At 42.9% G+C, this 26,331-nt stretch overlaps 1 protein-coding gene across 2 annotated transcripts in view; it reads left to right on the top strand.

The window, feature by feature from the left end:
* Positions 1–364: 364 nt before the first annotated feature.
* RYBP (RING1 and YY1 binding protein) overlaps positions 365–26,331 on the top strand; it is a 47,809-nt gene continuing 21,842 nt past the window's right edge. The window contains exons 1-2 of one of the 2 annotated variants that reach the window (XM_064519207.1): positions 365–647; positions 1,485–1,610. In XM_064519207.1, the coding sequence (XP_064375277.1) occupies positions 616–647; positions 1,485–1,610 (158 nt within the window). In that variant the 5' untranslated portion in view covers positions 365–615. Of the gene's footprint in view, positions 648–864; positions 1,089–1,484; positions 1,611–26,331 lie in introns of those variants that run through there. The other variant, XM_064519206.1, reaches the window with a different exon arrangement.

The following is a 26,331-nucleotide window of genomic DNA, read 5'->3' as shown; positions in this document are numbered from 1 at the left end:
AGGAGGGGCCGGGCACCCCGCGGGGCCCCCGGGGCGGCTGCCGGCGGGCGCAGGCCGAGGCGGGACGCCGCTCCCCGCCGCCTCGGAAGCTGGCGGGCCGGCGGGGCTGTTTCTGGGCGGCCGCTTGCGACCTGCCCGAGGCGGGCGGCGAGGCGCCGGCGGGGCGGCTGCGGGGCCCCCCCTGGGCGGCGGCGGCGCGGGGCCCGGCCCGGCCCGGCCCGGCCCGCGCTGCGCGGGGCAGGTGCGGCGGCGGCGGCAGCGGCGGCCCCGGGGGCGCTGCCCGCGCGGCTCCCCCCGGGCCGGGGCCGGGGCCGGGGCCGGCGGCGGGGCCGGGGCCGCCCCCATTGGCGGCGGCGCGGCGGCGAGCTCCGCCCGCCGGAGCGGCGCGGCGCGGCGCGGGGAGGGAGGGAAGGAGGGCGGGAGGGAAGGAGGGCGCCGGGCTGCGCTGCGCTGCTAGTCTGGAGCGGCGCCTGGCAGCGGCAGGAGCGGCGGCGGCGGCCGAGGAGCAGCCGGAGCCCGCTGGACGGAGGCAGCGGCGTCCCGCCCGTGCCGTGCCCCGCCGTGCCGTGCCCCCCGCGGCTCCCTTTGTGCGCAGGGCAGGGGCGGCCCCGATCCATGGTCATGGGCGACAAGAAGAGCCCGACCAGGTGAGCGGCGGCGCGGGCGGCGGCGCGGGGGGGGGGCGCACAAGATGGAGGCGGCGCGGCGGGGGGCGGCGGCGGGCGGATGGCGGCGGCTAGGCCCGGTGCGGCGGCGGCGCGCGCGGGGGGGCGGCCGGGGGCGCCTAAGATGGAGGGAGGGAGCGCGCGGGGAGGGGAGGGGGGGGGGGGCGAAGAGCCGCCCGCCCGCGCGGCAGGTAGAGAAACTCCGCGGCGCGGCGCGGAGCTCGCTAAGATGGAGGGAGCGTGGAAGGGCAGCAGGGAGGAGGAGGAGGAGGAGGAGGGAGAGGGAGAAGTGTTTGTGTCTCCCCCGCCGCCGGTGCCAGGGCTGATCGGGTGCCGGAGCAGCCATGGCGGCTCCTCTCTGGCTGGCGCACGCACTCCCTCTCCGCGCACTCCCTCCTGCCAGACAAAGGGAGATTTAACAAGGTGGAGGCGGCCGGGGCGGGGGGGAACACGCCTCCCGCCCGGCCTTTAAACTCCGGCCGCCCGCCCCCGCCGCGAAAATAAAAAAAGGGGGGCGCGGGGGAGCCCCCCCCCCCCCCCTCCGGGGCCGTTGCCGGGGGACGCGGCCTCCCGCCCGGCCGGGCCTGGGGCGGCCCTGGCTCCGGTGCCTCTGCGTGTGGAGGGGGGGGAGCAGAAAAGCCGCCGGGTTTCGGGGCTTTATAATATGGTTTCTAATGTGTGTGTGTGTGTGTTTTCTTTCTCTCCTCCTCCTGCTCTCTCCTCCTCCTCCTGCTTCTTTCTCCTCCTCCCCAAACACACACACACACACACACACACACACTCACTTTCTCCCTCTCTCTCTCTTTCTCCCTCCTCAAGGCCAAAAAGGCAAGCAAAACCCGCGGCAGACGAAGGCTTTTGGGACTGTAGCGTGTGCACCTTCAGGAACAGCGCGGAGGCCTTCAAGTGCAGCATCTGCGACGTCCGGAAAGGCACCTCCACCAGGTACGCGGGCGCCCTGCCGCCCCGCGCCCTCCCGCCAGCCCCTCGTGCCGACCTGTTGATTTTCACCGCTGCCCAGGTCTTGGTTGATCCCCCCCAAGGTGTAGTCCCTTCTGCCCCATTTAAAAAAAACATGAATTATAAAAAATCCCTTTCAAGCGCTTAATGAGACCTGGACAACGCGTCTTGTGAACGTGGCAGGGACCGGGATCTTTTTGTTGCTCTGTGCCTTCTGTGTTGGCCATAATTTAAGAAAGATCTCTTGGAGGTCTCCAAGCAGCCAGGAATGTTCCTGTTTTGTCCCAGTTTTGTTCCAGGGCGGACAGTTTTCTGTGTTTTGGGCAGAGATTTACCCATGTTTTTCTACAAGAGTAGAAGTAACTGAGGATTAGGGAGCGAAGGGAAGTGGATGAGACTAGAGATGCCACAAGAGCAGCAGCTCCCTTCTGCAATGTTGGTCTCTCCATGTCTGTTGTCGCCCGAAAGGGATCGGCTTTATACTCGATGTGGGAATGGTGCGGATTTCCGAAAGCTTTAGCTGTCGGTTTTTGCTGATTACCCTGTGCAGAGCAGCAGTGGAAGTCTGTACAAGATGGTGAAGCTGGCATAGAGCGGTTAATTTAATATCAAAGAAAAATTTTTTTTTGCGCTCTCCAAGCTAGTGGATTCAGAAAGTTTGTCCTGGAAATACCGGTTGGTGGTAAAGTAGGGATGCAGTGCTCTGCGTTTTGTTTCTTTTTTTCTGATTTATTCTAAAATGTTGACTTCTGATTTTCTTTGTATAAGTACCGTGCATTTGAAATTTGAGATCACGTTATTTTTCTTTGTCAAGGAAGTATCCCTAAGATTTCAGCTGTGAAAAGCATTGTTTTCCTTTTTGGCGTGAAACAGTGCATTGAGATACTCTCATGGGCAGGCTGTTTTCATGACTTGGTGTCTTGACTTGGTTGACAAAGGAGGTTAGCAGGATATTTGGTTAGTTACTACTTGTGCAGTGTTTTAAACATTGTGAAGTGCCTACTTTTTTTTAATGGGGAGCATGCGTTTAGGCCATTGAAACTCTATCGGTTATAGCAATATAGTGTGGTAGTACTTAACTATGTATTTTATGATGCCTGTTGATTACAAGTATGTGTATGTTTTTTGCAGAATATCCTGAGGTATTGAACTTACTTATCTTATATAAAACTGATACATATTGTTGAGTGAGGTGTGACTTTCAGGATGGTAGCATTGTATATGCTTGTAGATCTGAATCTTCATTAGTTTTGATAAATCCTATTTTGTCATGTGATAAACCTTCAAAGCACGGTTCATTTCTCTGGGGTTCTGTTTTCGTGGTTTCCCGGTTGCGGGGTTCAGGTAAAAGATGTCGATCCTGCAGTTACCCAGTATTTAGCTGCGCTACTACAGTATGTAGTCTTGCAGTCGCTGGAAGTTCTCACAGCATAATGTCAAGCATGTGCATAAGTGTTTGTGGGAGGAGAGGCTTAATGAGATGTAGGAGTCCATATGGATCATATCTTGTATCATACTGGATCATTTTCATTTGGCCACCGTACTGATGTTCATTTTGCGAGCAGAAGCTTTCTCTCACATGTTCTTATTTTGTTTTTAATGATAATTTTAAAACAGTTGTTTGGATCGTGGGATGTTTTGTCCCTTCGAGGGTCCTCAAGAGGGACGGCAATTCATGATTTCAGGTTAAGAAATGTAGCCTTGTTTGCAGATGTGATCCTTGGGTCTAGAACGTTGTACTTCTGTTTAGCTTTTAATGGACTCTTGTGAATGGCTTCTGATTTTAATTCATTTAATTCATCAGCTTTCTATTCATTTTTTGCTGCTTTTTGGATTACTTTTGTTTGTGGAATTTGAAAAAGTACTTAATATTGTCATCTCTTCTTGCATATTAATATCATTTATGAATAAATATAACTGAAAGTAGGAGCGATTGAATGTTGTGAGTGAACTTTGTGTGTTGAGAAGATCTCGGAGGTCAGAGCCCTTTGATGTGGTATTCCTTTGAGTGTTACAGTATGTGACGTACAAGTCAATGGCTGGGAAATTCTTCAGAATTTCTTTTTATAAATGACTAACGTAACGAAACTTAATGACTTGTGTTTCATAATTTATTACTTGAAATACGCGACTTCTGATCTTGGTTTTTGCATCAAATCTGTAAGATACTGCATCAACAGCTTAACTTCTAATTTGACGATTTGATGATGCTTATCCTCACTTAAAATTACCATGTCTGGTTAAGATTTACTTAGATGACATTTATTGGAAATTTATCTCCATTATTTAAAAAAGTAGTAGTTTGAAAAAGGCATCATAGATATGATGGGGCAACTTTTGCATCAAATTATTGTGTGCAATTACAGTATGCCGTTTTTTATTAAGATTTGGTATGACCTACTTTTTTTTTTAATTCAGCTGTGAAGTCAGTTATTTGCTGTAGAATTTACTTTGGCTGATAAATGTTCTCCGATTTGTGAACTAGTTAGGACTTTAGCTAATTCTCCCTGTATGTTTTACAGACTTGACAGAATCTTTGTGTGATGTGTGGGAGGGTGACTGGCAGCAGTTACAGGTTTTGCTTTCTTGGATCCGACTATCCCCTTTCTATTCAACTATCCTCCAGATCTCATGAAAGGAGCTTTAAACACAATGGTTTTTACAGTTGGCACAGCAAATCAAAAATCACTGTAGACACTGAACAGTTAAATTGCACGTGAATAGTTCTCTAAGAGGCTGTTGGTAAATATTTCAGGTATACCTCTTAAAAAAATGAGGTCAAATCCAACTCAAGAGAATTCAGAGTTCCCATGCGAAGACTGCATTAAACCTGTAGTGATTATATTAATGCTAGATTTGTTATAGTATGTCACTCATTCACTTTCCCCAACTCTATTCTTGGCTTTTTTTTATGGTTAAACTGTATTCCTCTCTGTTCAGGCAAGTGTATCAAGTATGGAGCATTTTGAGTTTTTCTGAGGTTTTCCTTCTGTGAGAGGCGCAAGCCGTGTTCTGCACAGCATTCAGTTCAGCGAGATGGCAATTTAACTGGCTAGCTCGGGAATGAATAATGGTAATGTGCCTGCTGGGGTTTACAGTGCTTTTCTTTCCTAGATGTTTTTGTGTTGGTGTAACGGATGAGGGAACTGGTGCTAGTCACCGCTTCCACTGGTGTCCTGTGGTTGCTCTAGTGGTTTGCTCTGGTAGAGCTCAATCAGTTCCTGAACGCAGAAGAAGGCTTGAATTCAGACTTCTGCTGGGAACTTTGCTCCACAAACACATATTCCCTTCCAATATCCATTACTTCTTCAAACATAGAAGGAAAGTTTACTTTGGACTTTGTAAGAATGTTAGGGCAGAACTTGGCCTTGTATTTCCTCCTGATACTGCAGGGAGTTGCATGCTCCTATTTGAAGGTAGACTACGGTTCTCTGTTTCCATTTGTTTTTCTTAATGGTATTGTTGCTCCCCTCCCTCTTTTTTTCTCTTTTGGTTTCTGTATGTTGTGTTCTTGCACGCCTCTTGTAACTTCCTCTCTCCTCCTGGCATGGCCATTCAGAATATTTCTGAGTGGGGTTGCTTTAAAATGTCATTGTAAAATAGAATAAACCCCCTGATTTCACAGAGTTAATACTTCTGGAGAAGAACTGGCATGTAGCAATGATATTTGTAATTTTCTGAAGTCTTCTGTCTGGATATATAAGCAAACGTGGGAGGTGATGGAACTTCTCTGAGGTTGTGCTTTCTGTATCTTTAACTTTAGGATAAGCGCTTTCCTTGTCCAAACTTCATGTCCTTTACCATCAATGTGCTTTGATTACAGAGAAATGTACTGAAAGAACGTCAGTGGAAGGCGTGAGAGCAACAACTGGATGTCTGACATGCAAATTAAAAATCCCCAGGACTTCTCAGTGTAAAAATAACAAGTTGTAGCGCGTATGTCCTGTGCAAGGCATATGTTTACCAGTAAGCATTTCTGTTGTATTTGTCACTGCTAGCTGTAGAGACCCAACGTGTGTGGTTTGGAGATCCCACTGAGTGATTTGAACACGTCTTTCTTTCTGGAGGGTTCAGGGAATATACATCATCAGTGTTTCACTCTTCTCGCATCCTTGTTTTTCCTTAAAGGTGGGAGAAGGCCAAACTGAAACTATTCTGCATAATTTTGAAATGAATATCCTCTTGCGTGGAACAGGTGTCTCAGATACCAGTCTTCATTCTCTCTGTTCTCCAGAAAATTTCTTCGCGTGTTTGCGGTATCTAAGGTAGTGCCTTAAAGGACATAAACTGCTGTCCATGTCACTATTGAAAAGTATTCTCTTGTTCCGTATCCAAGCTGAGCTGACCAGAATAGACACTAGATAGTCCTGCTATTCCTGGAATGAGGAATCAAGCTCATGATCCTGACCTCTATAGAATGAATGTGCCTAGCCTGTTTGCCATCTATTTGTGGGACTGTTATTAAAAATTCTTGTTTTGTTTATAGTTGTGGTGTAGTTTGGAAACAAGGTGGCTTCATTCGGCTCTTTCAAGTTAAATATCTTTGACCTGCATTAACATATGTTTTGTTTATCATTTTAGTTATCTTTTCAGTGGGTTAAGCTATAAAAATGGAGTATGTGACTCTTCTGGAAAAAGGCGTTGTGGAAGTGAAGTTGGGGCTTTTACTCCAGAATATTGGTTTTATTTATTGGTTATTTAGAACTATGGTAAAATTGGCCCTCTTTTTTTTCCCCATTGAACCTAAATGGCATTTGGATAGTACTGGAACATGGTCTCTACCAGCCTGGAGTTGTGGGGGTGCTCCATAGTCCAGATCATGGGTTTGTGCCCCTCTGGGACTGTGGTTTCGTTAATGAAAGAGAACAGGGTAGTTCTGCCTAGGTATTTTTGAATACTGAAGATCACAGTAAGTACTTACAAAGTATTTGTCCACACGTAAGGAATTCTTTAGAGCTCTTTGTTTTCTCCTATCTTGTTTACTGGCACTGTCTGAAAGTGATTAGCTGTCACTTAACTGAATTGTAGATGAAGACATTTTTTACTAAATTTGGCAAATACACTGCTGCATGGGAACTAAGAATTAGGTGGAGCCTTCTGCAAATTTTGTGTTTAAAAGGAGAAAATGCTGATTGTTCACAGGAAGACCTGAACTCTGAGGCTGCGGTTTGACAATACGCTAAGTCTGCCTTCGTGATTTGTATTCTTGGACCAAAAATGTCACACCAGATGCTTCAAAGTAATGATCCGTTATAAGCTGTCTACTGGTACAGATTCATTTTAAACATTGGCTTTTTTACCAGGACAGAGTTAGTCTGTAAGACTTAATCTGACCAGCTAGTATCTGCCATCCTGCTGTGAGCGTAAACTGGCATAAGATCAGTATCTTGTACTTTTTCTGTTTGAAAGAAACGGAGTTGTGTCCTTATTTGCTCTCTGCTACTGTTTGGATCTGGCATTAATGATCTCATTACCATGACCGCAAGTTTTCCTCTTGGGTCTCAGTGCCTCTGGGAAATAAATCTTAGCAGGGAGTATCCTCAATATTGACCTGCAGTATCTTGGAGTATTTCTTAGCTATAGCTTTCAAATTTGGGTAGCTGAAGTGCTGTAGGAGACAAGCGTACCCAAAGTACTGTGTTGGCTGCTGTGACTCCCTTTTCTTCTACTGCTTTTTGCTTCTGAAGATCCTATTAAGGATCAATGACTATACCTGTTGTGGTGCTTCCTTATTAGGAAAAATTATGTTAAATAAGAAACTAAAATCTTGGTGTGGATAATGCATGTCATGCAGATTACCTGTTTGGGTTAAATGATGGTAGAAGGTAGGGCTTAAAGATCTGTTCCTTTCTTCTGTTGGCGACTGTGAAAAGGTCTCGTTGATGAACTGTGATGCTGAGTATGTTAATCTATTACCGGTAATATGCAGCCTGGATGTTGTTCATTTTTCCCTTCCTCCACAGTTTGCTTCTTTTGGAGACAGGAATCTAAATCAAAGTGTGTGTGTGTGCACGTGGGAGGAGGGGGCATGCAGCTTTCCTTTATTGCTGTAAACAGACGTTACATCCACTGGGATACCGGCCTCTTCTTTCTCTGTAGATCCTTGTGGAGAACTTGTAGGCAGAGGAATGCAGAGCAACTTTCTCCGCGTGCCTTTCTTAAATTGACCTGATTGTTTCATGTTGCTGTCAGCTGGCTGTGGAAAGGCTGGGAAATTAGTAAGACTGGCATGTGTATTTTGCACCCTACTGGGGACTCATTAAATAAGTATTGTGTTGTATGAGCTGGAGAAAGAAAAGTTTGTGCAGTGTTGCCCTGTGTAATAGCTAAGAGGAGGGAGGTGGTGGGTGCAAAGAGCAGTTCTCGGTGGGCACCCTTGGCTCCTGTAGGGTCTTGTCTTAACGTTACACTGCTTATTAATGCTCCCCCCCAAAGCCCAAGATGCTGGGGGGGGGGGGTTATTTTGGTTGAATTGTTAGGCCTCTGAAAACAATTCATGTGATTGAAGACCCTGGAGGGATGAGAGATGTCGGGGAATGGGCTGTGGGCTAGATGAATTCCTGTGGCTGGCGGTGTCCAGCCTTTGGTTTGGTTGCTGTTGATTGTGAACCGGGTGTCACTCTCGCTCTGCCTGCTGCAAGGCCATGTTTGCATCGGGAACGTGAATTAAAGAGCTTTGCTGTTGATAGGCTTATGGTTTCTTGCTGAAGCGCTTCTCCTTTTCTTCCTACTTCTCATGCCTGGAAGAAGAGACAAGTTCTTCCCCGGTCCCTTGGTAAGAATCAGGGAAGCTCGGTTTCCTTTTGGGTGGCCCTGACAGTGTGCACGAATGCAGCCGCAGGGTGAAAAATACAGTTTGCAGTGTGTTCCTACGTTAGTTAGGCAAAGGATGTACTCTGACTGTTCTCTATTAGGTGCGTGTTTTCTTGTCTGTGTACTTCTTTTTATGAGGAAACCCGCTGACCTATTTTGTGGGCTTTCAGATGGTTCTGTAGGTTAGTGGGTTTCCATTGCACAATGTAGGTCACTTGCAAGGTGCGCCGGAGTTTCATAACAAGTAGCTCTGACCTGAAATAAGATTCATACAGACTATAGATGCAGCTGTGTTTTGTAGCGGTACTTCACATCCGTCTTTGTACTGTCCTCCTGCTTCCTAAAGAAGGAGGAAGGATTTAGGCCTTTTCAGAGGGAAGTGTTTTTACAGGAGGGTTTGTGAGTATTTATTTAAAGTGTGCATGTTTCAGACAGGTAAGGGCAAAATACTGCTGTTTCGCATTTACAGAGGACGTGGCAAAAACCCCCAGACCACAAATACTGAATATCCCTTATATGCCACTCTAAGCGGATGCCCAGGATTACACGATATGACGGAAGTACTGTGAAAATGTCCCAGTATTTCGTTTACGTAAGTTCCCTTTACATAGTGACACATGCCAAATACATTGGTCAGCTTTTTGTGCAAACATATTTTCTTTTACATCAATCAGGGCTCCGTTTGCACTTTTTTTGGTACATCTGGAGTTACGAGCAAATTTTTAGCATCATTCTTCCCATAAGCCAGCTATTAATTGGGATCATATTCTTTGCAGTAAAGTGCTAATTGGTATATCAACAAATTGCTCTGTCTGTTAAACATTGGAAAGATTGTAATTCTGACTGGTTCAGCTGTAACTGAGGGGAAAGGCATCCTTTCTTCTTGCTGGCCTAATGTTTTTTATATGGCTTTTCAGTAACTTAGTATCTTCACAGAGTCAGGTGAATCTTCTTCTCAGAAAACAACAAAACTAACTTAGAACTAGTTAAAACTAGGCATTGTTTTGGTTGTATTTTATTAAAGATGGTGTTCGCATGTTTCTGAAAGTAAAAAAATGCACCCAGAGTTAGTTTTCTATTAATAAGCGAGACTGGAAATACGTAAGAAGAATGGGCTAGATGGAATTGAAATATGGATCCTGAAACCAGGAGACCTGATGATGTATCTTCATGTCTAGGGCACTAAGGCACTGATCTGATTGTGGAATAATATAAAACAGGTATCAAAAAATACTAAAAAAGTGTAATTATGTTGTTTTCCACAACAATGGAAGTCTTTGTAATAGTTGAATTGATTTTAACCTTCTGACTGGCATACATTTTAAAGCATACGTTTTATAATAATTTGCTGAGAGCTGAAATATTCCATATTTAAGTAAGTACAGTGTTTGCTTTCCTCATGCCTGGTGTTGCTATATGTAGGTGCAAACTTCCAAAAACTATGTTTACGATTTGCCTTTGAGTATGTTCAGGAGTTGAAGAAACTTTAGTTTGAGGATCTCATCAGGTTGGTTAATTTAAAGTAAAATGGAAGTAAAACAAGTCGGTTTTACATTCTGTTTAGGGCTAAACAAGGAATAAGCGTTTAGATGGTTTTTTTCAAGTAGGTTGTTCTTCAGGATTTCAGAGTTATGATGGATTGCTTGTAACATGTAGAAGTGCTAAGTGAGATGAATTATCTTGCCTAAGATAAAACTGCCTTCTTCAGATTTATGTTGTTGAGTAGACAGACATGTGACTGAGCATAATCTGAAATATTTTTTTCTGAAGTAAATTATTTTTGTATGGGTGAAACTGTTTATGTCTGCATAATTCCTGTAAAAGTTAACATACTGAATTGCAGAAGTGGACAGGAGATGTACAGGTACCAGAATTTGGTAGCTTAGATGATACTACAAAGTTGATGAGAACACTGATTAGTTTTTGAGTATGGGTTTACTACTCTTATCCTGTTCCCATTACAAAATGTGCAACATTTCTGAAATTGTAGGGGTAGGTCTTAATTGAATAGGATTACTCCCATTTTTTTATGTTGTTCTGTATTTTGTTAACTATATAATAAATACATTGAAGGATTTGTATTTTCTTTCACCTCCAGTCACGGGTGTCAATGGGGATAATATGACATCCCTGGGATTTTTAGCCTGTGCAGAAGGAGCAGGAATTCACATTTTCTTAAATCAACTAGTTTAATTATCCTCAAATTACCATTCTTTAATCTATATGGTTGTGTTTCCTCTCTCTGTTTTAGCTTGACCAAGTAATTTATGCCTATACTAGGTGTTTCATTCCTTTATTTTAAAAAAAAAAAATCTGGATTAACCTAAAGACGTAAATCTTATTTGTCGTGTTTGAACAAAGCACACGTATATGTTCATGTTGTTAGAAATACACACAGAGGTTCTGCTGAAACATTTGGCTCTAATTATGTATTTAGGAGCTCTTATTCTGAAAGTGCTTTCACTGTTTTTTTCGGAAGCGGTGCTGAGCACTTTCCCTTCCTGAGATGAGATTTCAATAAGAGAGGCAATACATTGATGGACGATGGCCCTGCGATGGAGTCCATCAGCCGGCGCAGTCGTCGTCTCCTGGGGATGCTGGTGTAGAGACACCATTAGCGGCAGGAGGGGCGGCTTTCCCCTGCGATGCTAATACTCTGGCGGCCCCTTTGCTGCTATTACTGAGTTATTACAGGTGCCTTACGGAGAAACAAAACTGTTTTCATTTGTGATCTGTAACAGTCATGGGCGCGTGGATCGGTTTAACCAGGCGTATTTAGTAAGCTTTGTGAAATGTTTCCAATTCGGCATGTTGTTAGCTATAGGCAAGCCCACGTTGCATAGAACTGCTTGTTGTAAAAACTATGAGTTGTTTGGGGGAAATTATGTTCGTTTTATTGTTTTTACACACCTATTTTGGAAGAACTTTAGGACTGTGGTTCTGCTTTTGTCTAGGAAGTGAAATATAGAAGGAATAAAGACTGTCAAAAGTTACTGTTTTTGTGTTTCGCCTTTTATTGCTGCAAGAAAATAAAGCAGGAGTAATTTATCAGTTTAAAATAAGTCTTCTGCAGCAAGGCTTTTGTTGTCAATAAGCGTGGTATTTTATGGGTCAATGAAATATCATGTCTTCTGCTTACATATGGAGTTATGGTATAAAATTATACCCGTCCCTAACGCGGAGCAGCTAAGTCCCCATAAAGCTTTACTGTGTCACTAACGGATTGCAGCCTGCGTTACTCTAGTGATCTGGTCCGGGAAGAGATGATCACCTCAAAATTGCGAGCACAGTCGAGTTAGTGGCGACCGACATGGAGCACCTCCTCGGTGAGTACAGGCATACTACAAGCTGCTTTTCCCTGTTGTTTGTCTTTTTTTTCTTTTTTCTTTCCTGATTTTAATGGGTGGCACAAATTGACAGTGTTTTTCAGTGATTGGTTTCAGTCCTTATAAACACCAAAATGTCTTTGGAGAAAGATATTTACGTGGGATTTATTCTACTATCAGAAAAGCTATCTTTGCTTCCCACATCAGGGAAGTGTACCTACAGCTTTCGAGAAAAATGCAGCTGCTGGAATGTATTTTCTTTTGCATGTGTTTTTTTTTCTTCATGTGTAGCTTGTGTGTTTTTCTAGTGGGCCAAACTGCTAGGAGTAGATACTCCTTTATTTATAAACTCTCTAGTTAGGTGTGAGGAGGAGTCTCTTCTCCTTAATCTCAACTCAGCTTTGCTGGTAGCAAAACTCCCCAGTGCTGCAGGGAATATCTCGGCTCGCTGGCTGTTTTTTTTTCCCTTTCCCCGCCAAGCTGAACTACTTGTGTGCATTCTCCTTTTGTTAAACTTGTGGGTTCTTCACATATCAGGGACCAATCAGTTATTTTTTGGAGTAGTTGTGATACTTGTTAGTTTATCTTGCTTAGGGAAGACCAACAGCTTCTTGGTGGCCGGTGTTGGATTCAGCTGATGATGCATCGTAATCGGAGGAAAAAGTGAAAAGAGAGGCCTGTAGATCGCAGAAGTTACTCTAATGGTCTGGCGGTGGGGTTTGTTGTAGGGCGGAGGGGGGATGCTTTGTAGGCAGGGAGGATAGTTTGTCTGATAGATAGGCTGTATTCTGCCGAGTGATCCGAGTAGAGGCTTAGTTGGAAGATAACGTCATCTGCTCTGGGTGGTTGGCATCCTTGAGCCACCAGTGGGGAGAGATGACTCGTAGTGACACAGAAGGAAACTGTAAACAATGGCAAAAAGAGTGACAGAAAAATATTATTCAAGCTGCCCAGTTGATGTTTTTCTGTCCTTCAGAGCAGAGGGCTCCAGTGAGTGGGAACAGTAAGTGTGGTGAGCGTGGTGGTGGGAGCTGAGTCAGTGTTTCGGGCACTCTTAACTCGCTGTGACTTTGGACAGTTGCGTAACCTCTGTGCTTTGGTTTCCCTGGTTGTAAAGCAAATGTACTAATAGGTCCCTAGCGCACATGGCTTATGGGAGGTCAAGTTAATTTTTGGAAAGTACTTTGAAATCTTCAAGTGTCTTCTAAAAATCTGCACAGAAAGTTAGACTTGAAAACAGTATTTCAGCCTTCCATTCTCTGAACCATGTAGATAATCTCTTAAAAATCAGAGCAAGGGCAGCGAGAGAGCAAATGATAATAGAGCTATGAAATGATTTCTGGAAGGGCATGGTGGTTAGACTTTATACGCTTTATTTTGGTATCGTGCATGGGGATGTTTTCACTGGTGAGGTACTGGTGGAATTGCACAGCCGTGTACTGTACGGGTGCTAAAGGTGATGGGGTTATTAGAGTTTCATACTTCTGCATGTGGGTTAGCAGAGTAAGCAATGTGCTTAATCACAGGTGTGGGAATACAGTACTCTAGGAGCAATTAAGAATCATTAATTAGAAATATCTATTACTGGACTGGATTGTGACTGAAGTTAGTTGTAAGTTGCTCTAACTCTTGAGGTCAAGAAGATTTCATGCATTTCAGACTGATGTTATTAGTGTCCGTGAGACTACAGGGCTGTCCACAGGGATGGTCTGTAAAACCAGGGCTCAAACTGTGAAATTTTGATTTATTTGCAGTGGCAGTTTCACAGCACCTCTGCAGGTTGGGACCACACACTTGCATTTGGAAGTTTTGCCCTGTGATTCTTTCTTTCAGATTCGCAGGTTCTCTCTCCTGTATTGCACGAGATGCTAGTTGGGCTGAGTTTCACAACTATTCAGCCATCATTCAGTGATGTGACAGTGAAACTTTTTAATAAATAAAAGCTGCCATGTTTGTACAAAGAGGATGAATTTTTTTTCAGTTACAAATAAACCAGTTCATATAAAAGCAAAAAAAAAAAAAAAAAAATCAACAGAGAGGTAGAACGGTGAGCCCATATGCCATGTACCTAGGTTGCAAATGTGTGTGAGATCACACCTTAGTATTCAGCATTTTGATTTATGAAGATTTAAACTTTAAGCACAAGTGGTGAGATTGCCCTCAAAAAAGAGCATACTGTTGCCAACTGTTAATCACGTCAAGCAAGTCATGGAAAACGGTCCATAATAAGGTACCTGTTACAATTCTGTGCCAACAATTAGAGTTCTCTGGCTTATTTTTAATGCGTAGGGAGAGTCAGGGATAACACTTAGCAGTAGTTTGTTTTTATTTCCATTTCTTTAGTTTTTCCCTGTTGCCTTTTTTGCATTGTAAACCAGATTGGACTTCCCGCTGGCACTGTGAATTCAAACTTACGAAATTGTACAACTATGTACTATATTTATTTGTTTTTAAAAGCATGTCATTATAAAGAAGTGTGGCATATTTTTACATGGAGGCATATAGCATAAGGAACATGCTTATTTAGTCATGGGCATGGGAATAAGGAACACTACTCTAAGAAATTAGTTTAATAACATTTGGTCCCTTTTTTCCAAATCTTCTAGCATCTGAAATCTCGTTGTGGTTGGACAGGTAGTTGACATCTGTGGATAACGTTGTCTGTTGTTCTTTGTATCAGATGTTTTCCGAATCATGTCCAGAGGCTACAGAAGTCAGTGCAGCACTTTGTCTACTGCAAAACCTGAATCAGGCCTCTGAGGCTGATGCATCAAGAAGAAAGGGAATAAATTGAACTCAGACTTAACGCAGTTAAGTTTTGTGATCTTGCTTTGTTCCAAGACTGTTTTTTTCAAATAATTTTTTTAAGGGATAAAAAAAGAATTGAGAAATGCGTTGCATTGTATAAAGCGCTAAATGAGGCACTAGGGAAGAACTCTATTTGTGTCTGTTTAAGCAAAGGAATTCTCCAGATTTCTCATTGCTTTCAGTTCTGCTAGTAGCCTCAAGTTTGAACAGTGTCAAGACTGATAAAACTTGGTATTTTGTTAATAAATTTCACAGGTGGTGACCAAACCAGTACTAAACATTTTCTTGTATTTTTAAGTGGGAAGAAACAAAATACATAGTAAATCTAATATATTCATTAAATTTAGCAAGATCATAATTCTCGATGAGAGGCTCTCATTTGTCTTTATTCTTTCTGCTGATTTTTGATGTTAGTGTAAAAAATATATCATCATATACCTGTGTGCTCACTTGGATCAAAAAGTTTGTATTTCTTCTCCAGAACTGTATCCATACCTTTCCTCATTTAGCCAACAAATTATTAATATGTAAGGTGGCTTGATTATCAGTTGCATGCTGCTTTTCCTCTCTGCTGTATTTCAGAGTTTTATTTTAAGTAGCTTTAAAGTAGGCTACTTCTGGAAGAATTTCTGGCTTGGGGCACAAAAAGTGGTAAGTTCTCTTACCTGTTTGGAACTACTGGGACTATTATGTTTTTTTGAAATCCAATTCATCTCTTCACAAAACTGCTACAAGTTCATCTTAAATCATGCATAGCCTGAGGACTGTCTTAGGGGGAGGGAGACATAAATAACTGTTTAATTGGACTGCTCTGGTCTGTAACTTACATCATGTTAGGTATATGGAAAGACTGATTTTACTTAGCATTTTTCTATAAGAATTCTCTCAGTCCTAAGTTGAGCGTTTATCTTGGTGAAATTTATAGTATGCTGTTAAGCAAGACATACAAAAGTGCTTTGACTTCACCTTTTAGTCTGTAAATGTTTCAGAATGCTCACTTTCCAAACATTTGGCAATTATGCTAAATAAAGTCTTATAAGAAAACATCTTTTATAAGGAAAATGAAGCCTTACTGTAAAGAAAAAAAACTTTCCTCTTAACCACATTAATTATTTAATAACTCTTTTCTATTTCGTTGGATTTCTGAAAAAAATCTCACATTATCAGTGGTTGTTAGCCAGAAAATCTGAGTAATGTATCAACATCGCTTTTATAAAAATACATTGTTATTCCCTAAAAAATTCAATTTTGACATCCAGCTCATGGACTTAAAAAGCTAAGTTTTAACATTCATTTTATACTCCGGGAATAAAATGTTCTTGTGCTCAAAACATGCAGCGAAAGCAATCCCATGAAAATCAATTAGAATAATAGAGTACAGCCATTGCAAAATATCATTACAATAGTTAAGTAATTATCCCACTGTATGACTTAGCAAGAGAGATAAATAATGCATGTAGAATTGTGTTGGAGCTTGCAAGGAAGATTCACGCTGGCAGAATGGATGAAAAGGGTGAACGCAGGGCACGCTTCCAAGGAGGGGATCTGTTGGATCCGATAGTCACTGATTATTAAAATCTTTAGTGCCAGTGATAAGATACAAAAGAGAGACAATTTTCTATTTTGTCCTTTTTGATTTCAGGATAGCCTATAGGAAGAGGTCTGTCTTTGCCATGCTAACAAATGAGCTAATGGCGATACAATTTTCCTCCTTTGTGTTGGTGTGGCTTGTTGGAAAAAATAAAACATGCATTGAAATAAGAAGAAGAAGAAAAAAAGAAAGCAATGTTGGGTTCTGGTTTTAGTTCAGAATATATTTGGGATTTGTCTGGTTGCCTGTGCTTCATGCCAGCTCTATGGCCCATAAAGGAGGAACAGGATAATACCTGCTCAACTCCAAAAGCAATGGAGAAACAACGTGTTGCACTACGTGCTGCAACAGTGTATTGGTGCTGCTGCTTCTCTGCCAGGAGCCCTGCTAGCCCTGGGTGGGCGATCCGTGCTGAACTAGGGCAGGATACTGGTTTGTGTAGAGGGCTTTTGAGAGTAAGAGAGTGGGCAACCAGCTGGATCCAGCTTTGCTGCTGCCTTCTTGTAGGTGGTCTTGAAGGGTAGGAAACCCCTGAGCTTGCACGGCTTCAGGATGCAGATTCCCGCTGTAAGATGCATGTGTGTCCTGAAGTGCTCTCATTTCGTCTGGCCCACCACTGGTGTGCTCTCTTAACTTATATATGTTTCGTCTGCATTCAGTGTTTCACCATTCTGTAGGTTTGGGCTCCTTCTAGTCTGCTCTTAGTTGGTCAAGAAAGCTGCTCAGTACAGAGATATGGGGCTGAACTCGCAGCATTTGCTTGGAAATCCATCAGCAGTTTAATCACGGTTGGTTTAACTATGAATCTGATCAGTGTGAATATTAGCCTTTTCTTTTCAGCCACCTTTCAGTGGACAAGTGAGGGTTTCCATTTTATTCCTTTCAGTTAGAACTGTATGCTCAGAGTCTCACAATCTCCGTCAAGAGTATTGTACTCTGAAGCAGTGAACTACTGGCAGCAGTTTGAATCATTTCAGTTAAAATTATGCTGAACAGTGTAATTAATACTTGTGTTATATGAGGTCATCAATAAACTTAGGAAAATAGAACATAACTTGAAAAGAAACAGCCTCTTGAGGGAAACTGTCCTTGCAGCCCTATGCAATCCCTACATGTTCTAAGGAACACCATATGTTAGAGGATGATGTATTTCTTCCCAGGGTCATTATGGTTTCAGAGCAGGATGTGGTCCTGCCAACGTGATCTTTGCTTTCTGCTGGTTCCAGGAAAAGGCATATGGACGAGACCAACCACCACACGTGACTTTTTATGAATCTAACAAAGACCTTTGGTGGTATTGACTGAGATACTGTGGTAACTCTTCAGGAAACGGAGCTGCCGGACAGGTTTATTGCTATTGTGTTGATTCCATCAAGATATATGTGGAAGCATCTCTGTGTGCTTTCCCCCCCACCTCTTTCTTTGATATCTTTCTCATCAGAACAGGTATCAAATCAAGGATCCTGTTCACCGCAGACTGGTTGAATCTGTTCTTTGCTTCTCTAATTCCTGGAATCTTCAATTACAGTGTAATTGTGGATCCGCTGTGAAATGACTCTTCAGTTTGTGAGAATAATGCACATTTTTGTTGCCTTTTTGAACAGAAGTTTCTGGGAAATTGTGCAATAACTTTCTGCTATACAGCGTTAGTAGAACTTGGTTGGCACTTTACCACTTGTGTTTTTAGGGAAGCTGAAATGGTTATTGAGATTTCCAAAGCAGTTGCTGTTTCATGACAAGCTCAAACCTGTCTGGAAAAGCTATGTATTTCAGCTAGGCAGCAAGTAAGACTGCGCACCAAAGATTTGCCATCTTGTCGGCATTGAACTGGGTGTGTGATGCGCTCGGTGTCAGTTACCACAAATTATTGATACTAATTTCTATAACCGTCTTAAGCACATAGAGATGGTGGTAAAATTTCTCAAGTTGCTGTAATTCTGAACAAGTTTGATAAAAGGTTAATGCAATTATGACTCCATTGGCTGACTGAATGCTTCAGCTGTCTAAACCATTGCACCTTACTCCAGCATTGATAAAGATTTTTTCTTTCCCTCTTAGTTAAAAGAGAAAGAGAGACTTACGCAGGTGCATAACCTGTTATTTTTTGTTTCTAAAAATGGCACCTAATCAAATGTATTGTTTGATTCAGAAAGTAATTCCCCAGTCTAAGAAGAGCAACTTGTATTAAAATGTAAAACTGGCGCTAAGTGAATTGGTACAGCCTGTCCTCCAGTTCTGTATGTACGTGGATTCCATAAGCGTCAGTTTGTTCAATATTCTCTGCCGTTGACCGTGGATAATTCAGAAAAAAAAATTTGCTGCTCAGAGGAGATAAATGCAGCTTGTGTTTGGAGTATGGCTCGTGTTGTGGAAGTGTGTAATTTCAGGTACGATGGATGCTGCCTTTGTAAAACTTAGTGTCCCTCTTTGTTACTCTTGTGCTCTGCTGTACTGAGTTGAAGATGCTGGTAATCTTGGACTTGCAATGGACCTCTTTTATTTCCAGTGAAAATGAATTTAAGTGAATACAAGCTACTTCTTTGAACCAATTATCTGTTTTAAGTGCAAGTCCTAGGTTACTGTTAGTTGTGCACTGAATCTGTCTTCTGGATTTCTTCTCTTTCCAGGACAGAGGTAGCGTCAGGGCTGGGGGCTGGAAAGCTCCGGTGCTGCCAGTGCTCTGCGCTGGGCTGCAAAGGGAGAACAGAGCAGTGCTGGTGGAGGGCAACGGCAGAGCCAGGAGAGCAGCAAGAGCTTGAGCAGAATCAGAATTTCTTTGTCAGGCCTTTGAAAGTTATTTTTCTGAATTTGAAGATAAAGGACTGAACGGCCTTGGAATCTCTTTGCTGGGTTCCTATCTCCTTTTTCCTCTGTGCTGCCATGTTGACTTCCTTTCTGACTTCTGGTTTTGCACTCTATGAATTACTTATACTTTTTGTGACTTAAGGTATGTGCTTAAAAAACAAAAAGCACTCCCGCTGTAAACATCACTCGTTTGTATGGTGGTGTTGCTGGACTTTTCTTAGTGTGGCTTTTTTCGCTTGAGATGCCCTACTGCTGCATTTGCACTGGCAAAGAGCTCCAGGGATGAAGATGGCTAGCTTTTTTTCTCCACTCTATCTACTTCTCTCTGCTGTAATAAAACCATCCTGGCACAAGAAGAAAATATCCAAACCACAGCACTGCTGTGTAGCTGCATCCATGCTGGGTTCTTTAGCTGGTGTCAGTCTCCTTACATCCTTAAGATTCAACAGAGAACTGTGGTGGTAAATTGTGTATTTTGTTGAGATGTCTTTTGTTTACACACCCTGGGACACTGTTCCTGATTGGATCTTCGGGTGCTACTACAGTGCTGATAATTATTGGGAAAGTTTGGGATGACGTGCAGTTTTTACAGACTCTTGGCTTTTGAAGCCAAATCTGCAGCCTTGAAAATCTTCAGGACTTGGTAATCTTCCCTCCCTGCAAGGGTATTATTTATTTGGGAAATTGCATAATGCTTGTTATGCAAGCAGTCTCTTTCCATCCACTGTGTGAAGTATGTTATAGGAAAAAAAAAAGAAGTGTAATGGAGATATATAAAAATAATTCAGGCAGCAAGTGTCACAGAATAAAAACCACTACTCAAATGTTTTACTGAAGAGAGGTTTCAATGAATGTTGTATTTTATTTATAGCACAAGTAAGGCAGAACTGAATGCAGACCTAACTTTTACACCTGTTCCCACAAAGAAGTTCAATTCCCACCATACATCCGGCTCTGAGAAATGGTTATTAAATGGGAAGACTGTGATGTTGATAAAATCAACGTAGGCCTATTAAATTGATCTGTATTTTTTCCTAGAATATTTCTAGTAAACAACATCTTACACAAAATATATCCATACCTTACTTTACAACATCTCATTTAAGGATTTTCTGCTTATACTAAGTTCTGGGTCCTTTTTTTGCATGCCTGCACTTGTCCTAGAATAACTCACTTTGTAGACAGGGTACCTAGTGTGTGTGTCTCGTCGTTCTTTGCAAGCTGATGCTTGGTTTTGTCTTCAGGTTTCTCTGAGTTAAGGTAATGGAGTATTGCTGAGATTGTAGAAGGACACCGGAGCCGTTGTCCTCTCAACACCTTCTGCCTGGGGAGACTGGTGAGACTGGGATGCCACTGAGTTAACCGGTGTCTTGCTGGATGAATTCAGCGTATAAGGAAGGAGCTGCTGATCAATGTCTGATTTAGTTAGCTTCCCTACAGAAGGTAGTGCTAGGTAGTCACCTCTACTTAAAGTACACTGTAACCATTCTGTGACGTTGGGGGTCTTGCAGGTTTTAGGCTGAACCCAGGTTTTAGTTTACTGCCTTGGATATATCTGTTTAATTTGTAGCGGTTCATTTAATATGTATCTGTTTAATTTGTAGCGGTTCATTTAATATGTCTGAGTAGAAGACTTTTTTTTTTTTTTGCTTGCTTGCTTGAACAAAAAAGGCTCAGAATAAAGATGTTAGCTGTCACAGCCAGTGACTGACTTTTCCTCCTTGCTTAGCTGTCAACTGAGAGCATTTAAACTTGCATCTGAGATATGAGAAGACCTGTACCTCTTATCTGCACCTCCCTGAATAAGGAAACCAGTCATTCAGTTATTTTCTATAATTAGTTTACTTCAGTAGGTAGACACGTGTTAGTTATTCACAGGCTCTTTTACTCCCTGTTACTCTTCTAGGAATACATTCAAGCAGAATGCGTATACCTAGGGCTGTTCGCTTACAAATATGTACAGATCTCTTAATGCTGCTGGTATCTATGACAGAAGTAAGAAAAGCCCATCTTTGCCCAGGAGATGCTCTTAAGTCTGTTTGCAGAAGGACTCAGAAGTGAAGTGAGGCACAGCAGGAGAAATGCCGGTAAGAGTCAGGAGTCACTAACTGGTACAGACACATGGGTCTTGACTTTGGGAAACCCGTGTTGGAAAGTTGTATCTTCTGAGCTGAGGATGCATCTTTGGATGTGGTTCACGTGGCTTGCGCGCTACTGGTTGGGTAACGGGCTGCTGCCCCTGGCCCAGGCCCCGGGAGCACTGCTGAGGATGGAGCTCGGGTCGGCCAGCGGGGTGGTACTGTGGCTTCCAAAAGGCTTAGTGATCGCTGAGTATTGCAGTCCAGGCAGGCTGTTTGTGCAGCTGCGTAGCCGTGTAGATATAAGGTGGAAATAGTCTAACTGCAGAGAGGACCCTGCTATGCTGATCCGCAGAGTTCTGAAAAAAACATAGACTCGATGTTATTTGAATGATTTCCTCATTTCAGTGGACCAGAGGGGGAGAAATGATCCTAAGTTTTTGGCTGATGTAAAATAAATGGAAAATAAAAGGCAATTTTGTCATTAGAACCTGTCTTAGAAAAGCAACAGACGAACATGTGAAACTACTGCGGTGTTTTTGTGCGTTTATGAAGCAGTGAATGAATGACTCTGTAAAAGGCCCGGGCCCTGGTTTTTCAGTGGGTAGCATGCGTAGGCATGCTTTTTCTGCTGTTCATTAGCAGGCCAGCTTCGTTAGACTTGACGATTTAACGTTCTTTTTATAAACTTATTTTCAGCTATTTCATGTTACTACACATCAGTCATTAAAATGATAGCTTTTAAGGGACAACATCTGTTTAAATTAAAAAGCCACTTCTTTCTGAAAGCCTTTTATATCAGAGAAACACCTTAACTTGATGGCTTCTTTTTATTACGGAGTTTGACAGGAGTTTGCATCTGTTTTGGTAAACTCTTGTTATAGCTGTTCTTTAAAGACCTTTTCTTGAGAGGGAGAAGTCTCCAAAGATGGAAAAATGTGACCGCTGAAGAGCGCGTCTGTACGGGGATGGGGACTCTGAGAAGTTGTTTGTGTCACTGCCCTTGTAACACAGTTTCGCACTAGGCTGTTGGTAAAGTGAGGCCACGTTTTACATCAGGCCTGAGCCATAGTGCAGTAAAGCTCATGCTTTTCTCTCCCAGCTTGTTTTCCACTATGGCAGAACTGGAGCTTCTTTTCCATCTGTTACTGCTGAACGTTGACCTGGTTATTGGGATGTTTATTGCATGAATGGAATCACCAGGAGGAGAAGCAATGGCTCAAGAAAAGCCTCCGCTTGAGAAGATGAGTAGTTGAGAGAGTGCCCGTATCTGCTAGCTTTGAACATGTTATTGCCTAGACCCAGACGATTTACATCAGCAGCTTTCATGAGCCTGGGAGAAGAAATGAGAGCGTGAGTGAAGAGGTCTGGCTGTTGGAAGTGAACTGGCGCGTAGACACCTGCCAAGGGTGTCGGGAGGGTCTGAGGGTTTCGAGGCCATCGCTGCAGCATGGCCGAACTTCGGATAAGATAAACAGGATGCCAAGTTATGTTCCAGGGTAACTTTTCTTTAAATGTTTCTGGCTCGATTCAGCTCCTCTCACTGTGAAAGGTATTATGTATGCCAGACTTGGTGGGGCTGTTGGTTAAGTATGGTTGACGGTTAAGTATTGTTTAGGCTGAAGGTATGTCTATGGAGCCAAATGAAAACGTGCTTGTAGAACAAATACTGAAAATGTTGAAGGAAGAGCAGCACAGGCTGGCAGTGAAGCTGTGTATGCCTTCCTGCTAATACAGTTCCCATTAAGATTGTGCTGCAGCCCTTCCATCAAGTCCTCGCTGCTAGTTTTGCCCCGTGTGACAACTGCTGCTTTATTTTGCTGTGCACAGCCTAACTGTGAAACCGAAGCCGGGACGGCAGCCTGCCGAGTGTCAGGCATGCTCCGCTAACAGGGCTGACAGCTTACCTGTGCTGTCGGTACAGGCAGCCCTGCTAACCCTAGCAGGGAAGGTGTAGCACAGGCTCTGGTACAGTCAGTTTAAACCTTGCAGGCCTGTCCTGATGTCAGACGTGTTAAATCCCAGCACTTCAGATTTGCACCACTGCTGTTAGCCATGCTGCTGTGTCGGGAGTAGCACAAGTATTGTATATACGTTACAGGTAAGGTTTTGTTTCGTTAGGTAGGTGTACTTGAGATTGAGGGGAGCTGTTGATCTGGATTTGTACCTCGATGGGTGCGTGCAGATCCCAAAGGAGGTAGAGCAAGGCTTGTACCAAAAAATCTGTCAAAAAGCTGGCTTGCAGGGGAAGTCCCCATAGAAGAGCTCTATGTGTAAAAACGAGCATCCTTTTAAAAAGGACATTCGGTAGCTGGGTTTCCTTCTACAGATATGTCTGTACGTTTAAGAGGTTCACATTGTTACTCTTTGTTTCATTTCTAATCCTGCTAATGTGTAAGGCAAGAGTAGTTCTGTCGAAGCCCGCGGAGTTGATATCACTAAGGTTGAACCTAAACATACGATGGATGGGCTGAAACACGCAGCCCAAGTGTGTTTGTCAGTAACCAGAGAAATCACGTGTATCCCAAACATTTAGGGAGTATTCAAGCGTCTCGGGGGAAATGTCTGCAGCCTCTACAGAAGGAGTAGACAATTTCTCCTGTTCCAACTCAAACTTCTTTAACACTTATGTAAGTAATATTTAAGCTCTCTAGGTGCAACGTAGACCTATATAACTCCTTAGCTGTTCCCTCTTTGTTTTCTTTACCTTCTTTCAGCTTGATCCGACGCTTTGAAGGAGAATTTTAAAGCAAATTCTGAGATGATTTGCTACTGTTTCCTTTAAAAACTATTTGAATCTTTTCACGTGTTCAGGAGGGAGTAGTATCTGAGTTAGGGAGCTGTGTGTGAATTGAGGATGTCAGTGCTACGGAGCGTCTGTCCCTGTCCGCGGAGAGTAATGTTTGTTGTTTTTGGATGAAGGAGCCTGCCCTGCACTTGAGCTAGCAGCAAGAAGCCCATGCTGCTCTGCCTGCTACCAGAAGAGGAAAGAAGCTGAATAAACAGGGAAACTGTGAAATAAACACAAACAAAACCAAACCTAGCCCCTACATCGCGGACTGTGTGCTTAAGTGAAGCAGCTGTTTCAAAATCAGGCTTTTCTGTTAAAATGAGGTGCGTAAAAGCTTTTCTGCTTTTGTTTTTGTGCCATAATGATCATTTCCACGTATGTTGCTGTGTCACTTCATTGCCCTTGGAACTTCTTTTGAGGAAACTTGTTGGAAAAGTGAAAAAAAAGTGTTTTTGCAGTTGTGCTGTTGGAGTGTTTACTCATGGTTGTTGCTTTAACCCTTCTTAATTTATGTACCCACATATCTTCTAGTAGAGTGGAATTGCATAGTGAAGTTAAGCCCACTTGTTTTTCTAAGCTACCTTTGACTCTTGAAGAGATGTTGTATAGACTTTGTGGGTTCCAGATCAGGCTGAAAACCTTGTGCCGTGGCTCCATCCTGTGAAGCTTTTTGCAGCTGCGCTTCCTCGCTCTGTTGCTGCTGTCCGCTCCGAGCTGCTGGAGCTGCTGCTTCAGTTGCATAGACGCAACTCGTTTTGTGGCTGCAGCATGAACTGAAGAAGGAGAATAGATTGGTTTAAAAACCCTGCATGTCTTTTTAAACCTGGATGAGTTCCACGGTCAGATCAGAGAACCGCTGCAGACAGCTGCCGCCCTCGCGGGAAGCGTGGCAGGAGTATTTTGCTTTGGTGTCACTGACGGGGACTTTGTCTCATGGAGCTATGGCCTAAGAGGAGGCATTAACGTGGAAGTTTTATGTTGGTTTGAATCCTGTGATTTACTGATGCCGAAAGTGACCCCTGAGACTACTAAAGGAGAAGATAATGAGGAAATATCTTCTGCTTTTTCTCTCGGATGCTTTGTATGTGTGTAATTAGTCACAAAATTATAACAACCCAGTAGGTCTTTGCTCTCTTTCACTCCCCAGTTTTGGTGCAGCATGAGGATATGAACTCCTTAGGAAACGGTTGCTCAACTCAGTCCGCATTGTTTTCAGCAGTGTATTTGAGTAAAAGCATGGTTTTGTTTTTAGATTGCTTTTATTTGGAAATTGCAATAAGCAGTTAGCTGCACAAATCCACAAAGAAATTGGAAGAGAAAGCAATGTAAAATAGTACAATCTTGGTAGCTTCCCCCCTCCCCCCCCCAAAAAAATATCTGTAGAAACTAGTGATTTCTGTAATCCAGTAGTTGCATGTTGCCAACGTGGTATAATCCTGGCTCTCGGAAAACTTTTGTTTGTTTTCTTCCACTGTAGTTCTCCCCAAGCAAGCCATTCGCTGGGTTTCAGTTTCCCCGTAGTTAAATGGAGATAAACCTAACCGAAGGGGTGTCTTGATAGCCACGTTGAGATTGAGTCCTTGGGTAATGTGGTAGTGAGAGCTAGATAGTGTGTGGAGGTGGAAATGAAACCAAAACGGTCTTAGCAGCGTTTTTAAAGACCTTTACTTAGTTGCTCTGGTGTTGTGTTCTCTATTATGAAATAACTAGGGTATGTTTACTAACAGAAAAACAGGATTATAGTATGTTGTCTAGAAATGCCTGTATTTAGTTACGTAGTTGGTAACCTTTATCTTTCTGTGCTTATTTGATAATTCATAAACAATCTGTAAGCTGACATCTGATACAATGTACAGAATCTCACAGTGTTTGGACAGCGTGTGATGCCTGAGTAGGTTGTAAAGGACATGCTGTGTGCTGCGTTTGAGCTTTCTGTTGTATTTTGTTTGACAGAGGAAGTGAAACTTCAGAAACATCTTGTTCACTTTTTTTCTTCCATTTCCAGAGAAGATATCCACCCACTTCTACATTTCATTCATTCATCTAATAGCCAGTTTCACTTTCATTACACTTCTTAGTTAGGCGTGATGTTAAATATGCATTTATTTGCTATTTTTGACATTGTGCTATTATTTGGCCCCCTTTATGTATTTATCCTGTAAGACTTTACAGTGTGAGTTACAGGGTTGATGTGTTGCCTCACACTTGATACGATGTCAGTTTATCTTTTGTGTACAAAATATATCTATGCCTCATTTCTTTCTGCCCTTCATGACTGCCTGTTATAGGAACAGTTTAATAGCAACTTCTTAAATTGATGACTGATGCCTGATTTGGTCACAACTCACTTTTGAACTTTTTACTGTCACTAGTTAACACCTGATGGGTTATGTGAAAGAATTGCTTAGAAACCCTCAAATCCAGAATCTACATGCAGATGTTGGAAAGACGACAACGAAATGAGGACTGGTGCTTCACAGGGGAATGCACTGCA

The sequence above is a fragment of the Dromaius novaehollandiae genome, chromosome 12 (assembly GCF_036370855.1).
Source record: "Dromaius novaehollandiae isolate bDroNov1 chromosome 12, bDroNov1.hap1, whole genome shotgun sequence".
In the NCBI taxonomy this organism is placed as follows: domain Eukaryota; kingdom Metazoa; phylum Chordata; class Aves; order Casuariiformes; family Dromaiidae; genus Dromaius; species Dromaius novaehollandiae.
The sequence above is the reverse complement of the archived record's forward strand: the minus strand, read 5'-3'. Positions and strand labels throughout refer to the sequence as shown.